Consider the following 6,290-nt stretch of genomic DNA (forward strand, 5'->3'; position numbering starts at 1 on the left):
CCGGTGCAATTAATCTTTTAATCACTTCAGTTTGGGGTCTTTGGTACCCAGTTAAATCGATGCTGCAGCGTGGCTTCAACGTCAATGTGTACTGGAGCCTACAGTAAGTCTGTGCGCTCCAGTTCCCTAAGCTACGCTGGGACGAATTTGTGGGCATTCGTGGCACTAGCCTCATGGATTTACCGGCAAAATACGCGCTGCATATAAGCTGGGCTGAGTTCGTAACATGGTGAAGGTATCGGAGCACTCGCATTGCGGCTTTTGGAAGTTGTAGCTACGGTATCCTTGGTACAGTGTATCCGGTTCGAATCGAGTGCGATTTGTGTGAGCTCTCTTCAAGAGAGCAGGCGGGCGTGCAAAACCGGCTCGGGGGCGAGGCGGAACGCGTTGCCCACGTGCGCCGTCATCACCTTGAAGTGCAGGCGATTGGCGTAAGGGTCGGCGATGCCAGCTCCGTCACTGCGCTGGAGGGACTACTGTACATGTAGAGCTCTTGTGCGGGGTCGACGATCAAACTCGTTGTAAATGCGTGCGTCTCCTTCGTCTGCTCGTCGACACAACTCGAAGCTTGTCGGCTCGAGTGACTACGACTTACCACGAGTGGGCCGGCACTGGTCTGTAGCACGCAGGGCAGGGGAATTTTTACTTGACTGACCACGGCTTCCATCGCACACTGAAAGTTGGTACTGTATTCGCACCCACCACAGGTCGTAGAACTGGGGTTTCAAACTGTACCAAAGACCCCAAACTGAAGTGATTAAAAGATTAGTTGCACCGGAAAAATAGTGAAAATGGCTTCGGTTGAAGTGCGACAATGTCGCGACGCAAATTTACTCCAGCCTAGGATTCGAAGTGGCGTATTGGCTACTATATCCCCCCCCCCCCTCACGGACTCGAAACGTGTTGTCCAGTGCATGCAGCACCCTCGCCTCGATCGGAGGGCATACAGGTAGGCAATCCGCCCCTGAAGCATGTGCTTTCGACCACCACAACTCAACATGCATGCACCATAACTCGCCATACTTGCTGTTCCTCGGAGTCTCATTGGCTAGCCATTTACCTTTGTCGGGGGGAGTTGAGGTGGCATATTTGACTCCGCGATCCCCCCCCATTTTACACCGTGGGGGAATATACTACACGTTTTCTCAGACCGGATCCAGCGTGTAGTTGTATTTTCGGTGGAAATATTACTTTTACGCAGCTTTGTCCCCACCGGTGGCAGTGCTCTAAGCGCAGATTTTAAGTGCAGGTTTGAATTTAATGCTAAGACTTGTACTAGATCGAATAAAATGGCACAAGAATTTTTACGGCCCGTGTTATTACTATAATACATGTACTATACAGTATAGTCTATACTTGTTCGGGTACAATGACAATATTTTCCGGTGCAATTAATCTTTTAATCACTTCAGTTTGGGGTCTTTGGTACCCAGTTAAATCGATGCTGCAGCGTGGCTTCAACGTCAATGTGTACTGGAGCCTACAGTAAGTCTGTGCGCTCCAGTTCCCTAAGCTACGCTGGGACGAATTTGTGGGCATTCGTGGCACTAGCCTCATGGATTTACCGGCAAAATACGCGCTGCATATAAGCTGGGCTGAGTTCGTAACATGGTGAAGGTATCGGAGCACTCGCATTGCGGCTTTTGGAAGTTGTAGCTACGGTATCCTTGGTACAGTGTATCCGGTTCGAATCGAGTGCGATTTGTGTGAGCTCTCTTCAAGAGAGCAGGCGGGCGTGCAAAACCGGCTCGGGGGCGAGGCGGAACGCGTTGCCCACGTGCGCCGTCATCACCTTGAAGTGCAGGCGATTGGCGTAAGGGTCAGCGATGCCAGCTCCGTCACTGCGCTGGAGGGACTACTGTACATGTAGAGCTCTTGTGCGGGGTCGACGATCAAACTCGTTGTAAATGCGTGCGTCTCCTTCGTCTGCTCGTCGACACAACTCGAAGCTTGTCGGCTCGAGTGACTACGACTTACCACGAGTGGGCCGGCACTGGTCTGTAGCACGCAGGGCAGGGGAATTTTTACTTGACTGACCACGGCTTCCATCGCACACTGAAAGTTGGTACTGTATTCGCACCCACCACAGGTCGTAGAACTGGGGTTTCAAACTGTACCAAAGACCCCAAACTGAAGTGATTAAAAGATTAGTTGCACCGGAAAAATAGTGAAAATGGCTTCGGTTGAAGTGCGACAATGTCGCGACGCAAATTTACTCCAGCCTAGGATTCGAAGTGGCGTATTGGCTACTATATCCCCCCCCCCCTCACGGACTCGAAACGTGTTGTCCAGTGCATGCAGCACCCTCGCCTCGATCGGAGGGCATACAGGTAGGCAATCCGCCCCTGAAGCATGTGCTTTCGACCACCACAACTCAACATGCATGCACCATAACTCGCCATACTTGCTGTTCCTCGGAGTCTCATTGGCTAGCCATTTACCTTTGTCGGGGGGAGTTGAGGTGGCATATTTGACTCCGCGATCCCCCCCCATTTTACACCGTGGGGGAATATACTACACGTTTTCTCAGACCGGATCCAGCGTGTAGTTGTATTTTCGGTGGAAATATTACTTTTACGCAGCTTTGTCCCCACCGGTGGCAGTGCTCTAAGCGCAGATTTTAAGTGCAGGTTTGAATTTAATGCTAAGACTTGTACTAGATCGAATAAAATGGCACAAGAATTTTTACGGCCCGTGTTATTACTATAATACATGTACTATACAGTATAGTCTATACTTGTTCGGGTACAATGACAATATTTTCCGGTGCAATTAATCTTTTAATCACTTCAGTTTGGGGTCTTTGGTACAGTTTGAAACCCCAGTTCTACGACCTGTGGTGGGTGCGAATACAGTACCAACTTTCAGTGTGCGATGGAAGCCGTGGTCAGTCAAGTAAAAATTCCCCTGCCCTGCGTGCTACAGACCAGTGCCGGCCCACTCGTGGTAAGTCGTAGTCACTCGAGCCGACAAGCTTCGAGTTGTGTCGACGAGCAGACGAAGGAGACGCACGCATTTACAACGAGTTTGATCGTCGACCCCGCACAAGAGCTCTACATGTACAGTAGTCCCTCCAGCGCAGTGACGGAGCTGGCATCGCTGACCCTTACGCCAATCGCCTGCACTTCAAGGTGATGACGGCGCACGTGGGCAACGCGTTCCGCCTCGCCCCCGAGCCGGTTTTGCACGCCCGCCTGCTCTCTTGAAGAGAGCTCACACAAATCGCACTCGATTCGAACCGGATACACTGTACCAAGGATACCGTAGCTACAACTTCCAAAAGCCGCAATGCGAGTGCTCCGATACCTTCACCATGTTACGAACTCAGCCCAGCTTATATGCAGCGCGTATTTTGCCGGTAAATCCATGAGACTAGTGCCACGAATGCCCACAAATTCGTCCCAGCGTAGCTTAGGGAACTGGAGCGCACAGACTTACTGTAGGCTCCAGTACACATTGACGTTGAAGCCACGCTGCAGCACGATTTAACGAGCAGAAAAGGCAACTGGTGCGGCAAGAAGGTACTCTCTCAGGTGAACGCGTACGCTCGCAGGCGGCTTCTGTACGCTCTCATGTTGGTGTGCGCCCGATAGATCTGCTGGATTAATTCTTTAATCAGGTGCATCACATCCTTTCCCCTTTGGTTCTACACGTACTGTACTGTATACTATACTGTGTACTGTACCAGCCAGTGCAGTATCACTACTGTACTGCCTACAAGGACAAGCACCATCGGTGCCCGCCACAGGGAGATGGAATGGATGCTTTCGAAACCAGCCTGTATTAGACAAGTTGCTAAAAGCTACTGAGGCTAGCGACGGCTACCCAGCTGTTAGCTAGAACAGTGTTTGCGGTGGCATTGAAGGCACTGCCTGCCGGCAGGCCAGCTCACGTTACTCATTCCCACTTTGGCTCAGTTCCGCTCAAGCCGAACGTTTCAGCAACTCAATCAAGCAACTAGACTACATACTGCGCCCGGGTTTCCAGAGCAATGGCGAAAGGACCTTTCTTCACGGCGGAGGACGCCAAGTCGGCCTTCAACCTCTTCTGCTGCATCTACGGTGTTGGAACGCTTGGTATGCCCGGCAACTTCTCGCGTGCCGGCCCCTATCTGGCCGTGGTCGCCATGGCCTTCATGGCCTTCGCGAACATTTACTCGTCCCTCACAATGTCCAAGGTCATGCTGCTAGCGCCCAAGTCCGTCAAGACCTTCGGAGATCTGGGCGAGTGGTGCATGGGCCAAACTGGTCGTTGGCTCTGCGTCATCTCGCAAATGGGCTCGTGCCTACTCATCCCCTGCGTCTTCCTGGTGCTCGGTGGCTCGTTGCTCGATGGCCTCTTCCCGGAAGCCTTCAGCCAGACCACGTGGATCATCCTCATGGCGCTCATGGTGTTGCCCGTGTGTCTGGTCCCCACTCTCAAGGAAGGAGCTGCCGCCGCATTCGCTGGATGCCTCGGCACCATCGTTGCCGACGTCCTGGGCGTTGCCGTGGTCATGCACGGTCTCAGTGGCCACCCCAGCGTGCCGTCGCCCGACCTCTCCTTCTCGCAGGTCGCCGGCTGCTTTGGCAACTTGTCCCTCGCCTACGGTGCCGGCATCGTGATCCCCGACATCCAGCGCCAGCACAGCGACCCCAAGCGTATGCCGCGCGTCGTGGTCGTCACCGTCGGCATTATCTCCATTCTCTTCCTCATCCTGGCCAGCACGGCGTACTCGGCTGTGGGCTGCCAGATCTCCGGCAACCTGCTCTTCACCATCTACCCCGATTCGGAGACCGGCCTCACCCACTTGGGGTTCGCTCCGAACTGGGGGACCATCGTGCTCGCCTACCTCTTCATGCAGCTCCACATCACAATCGCCTTCGCCGTGATCATCAACCCGGCGTTCTACATCGCCGAGCGGCTCTTCTTGGGCATGCACAAGGAAGTGCAGCAGACGCACGAGGACCTCGAGATCGCCACCAACTACCTGCAGACGTCCACCCCAGCCGATCTGGCCGTGAAGGACTCCGTGCGCAGCTCCAAGATGTCGTACGTGTCTGTGGCTGACGCCGAAAACGTGCACAAGTACGACACCGAGGAGGAGGCGCTGGAGTACCGCGGCGCGAACGCCATCAAGTACGTCGTCATGCGTATCGTCATTGTGGTGGTGCTGGTCATCATCTCGATTGTGCTGAAGGACGACTTCACGTCCCTGGCAGACTTCGTCGGCGCGTCGTGCATCACGGTCAACTGCATCCTGCTGCCTATCGTCTTCTACCTGAAGAAGTCGTGGAGCAACGTGGCCATGTGGGAGAAGGTGGCGGGCAGTATCGTGGTGGTCATTTGCTTCTCGCTGGGCTGCTACGTGACGTACACCACGGGCAAGGAGCTGTTCGCTCCATCCGACGACGAGGTGGAGTTCCCGTACTGCGCGCCTGAGTTCGAGCACACGGTGTACTACAACGTCAGCGCCGCGAACTAGGGCTTCTTACACGGCTAGGTGGGGTTCGTACTAGCGTTACAGTAGCATAATGCGAAATCATTTGTTGGTTTTCTGTAAATTTTGCTTTACTTTTGTATCTAGCTCTCGCAACGCATGTGCTGCCAAGCGTCTATCGTTTGTTGGGGCCGTTGTGTGGTAAGCTGATGAATACAGCACACGCGACCTCACACACGAGAAAGTCATCCTGTTCGCAATAGATTTTATTGATACTGTGTAGTGAAGTATTTTTTTATCCGATCACGAGCAAGAAAGCTAGACTACTACAATAATATATACAATAGAGTCTATAGAAAAACTGAGTCGTCGTGGTTCATGGTTCATGGAGTCCTACTTGAGTTGATGTTTGTTTGCACAGCATTTTACTGTACCGGGTTTCCCCTTGTACTTACTGCCGACAATTGCATGCTGGCTGCCTGTCTGCACTGCTATGCCTGCTTCCGTTTCGATTAAGTCTATATTCTTGAGTTTTGCTCTCTTGTCGGCTAGTTCTAAAGTGATCTCGCACTGCGACTCGCCTCTAGCGAATGGTTGGCTGTCTTGGCATCTCTTCACGAGATTGGATGTCGTTTTCTTCTCGTTTGAAGAAAGGTGAAAGCGTAGAAATCTGAAATTCAATTTTGTTTCTAGGTAGACCCTTGTACGGCATTGCTGTGGGCAACCACACCCAATCGAATTATTTATAGTGCTGACAGAGAAAGCAGCCTCCTTACCGATCAGCCGCCTTGCCACTGCTGACCGTCGAGTACAGTACGTAAGCTGTTCAGCATTTTCGCCCTTTATTAGGAGTATGTATAGAGACCGTCCA

The 6,290-nt window shown here is 52.7% G+C and overlaps 1 protein-coding gene across 1 annotated transcript; it reads left to right on the top strand.

The window, feature by feature from the left end:
- The first annotated feature begins 3,916 nt into the window (after positions 1 to 3,916).
- Positions 3,917 to 5,537, top strand: PHYSODRAFT_348760 (hypothetical protein). The gene has a single exon (XM_009541902.1). It carries the CDS (start codon positions 3,992 to 3,994, stop codon positions 5,462 to 5,464), a length of 1,473 nt encoding a protein of 490 aa, XP_009540197.1. The 5' UTR covers positions 3,917 to 3,991; the 3' UTR covers positions 5,465 to 5,537.
- Positions 5,538 to 6,290: the final 753 nt, after the last annotated feature.

Source organism: Phytophthora sojae, assembly GCF_000149755.1.
Source record: "Phytophthora sojae unplaced genomic scaffold PHYSOscaffold_55, whole genome shotgun sequence".
In the NCBI taxonomy this organism is placed as follows: domain Eukaryota; phylum Oomycota; class Peronosporomycetes; order Peronosporales; family Peronosporaceae; genus Phytophthora; species Phytophthora sojae.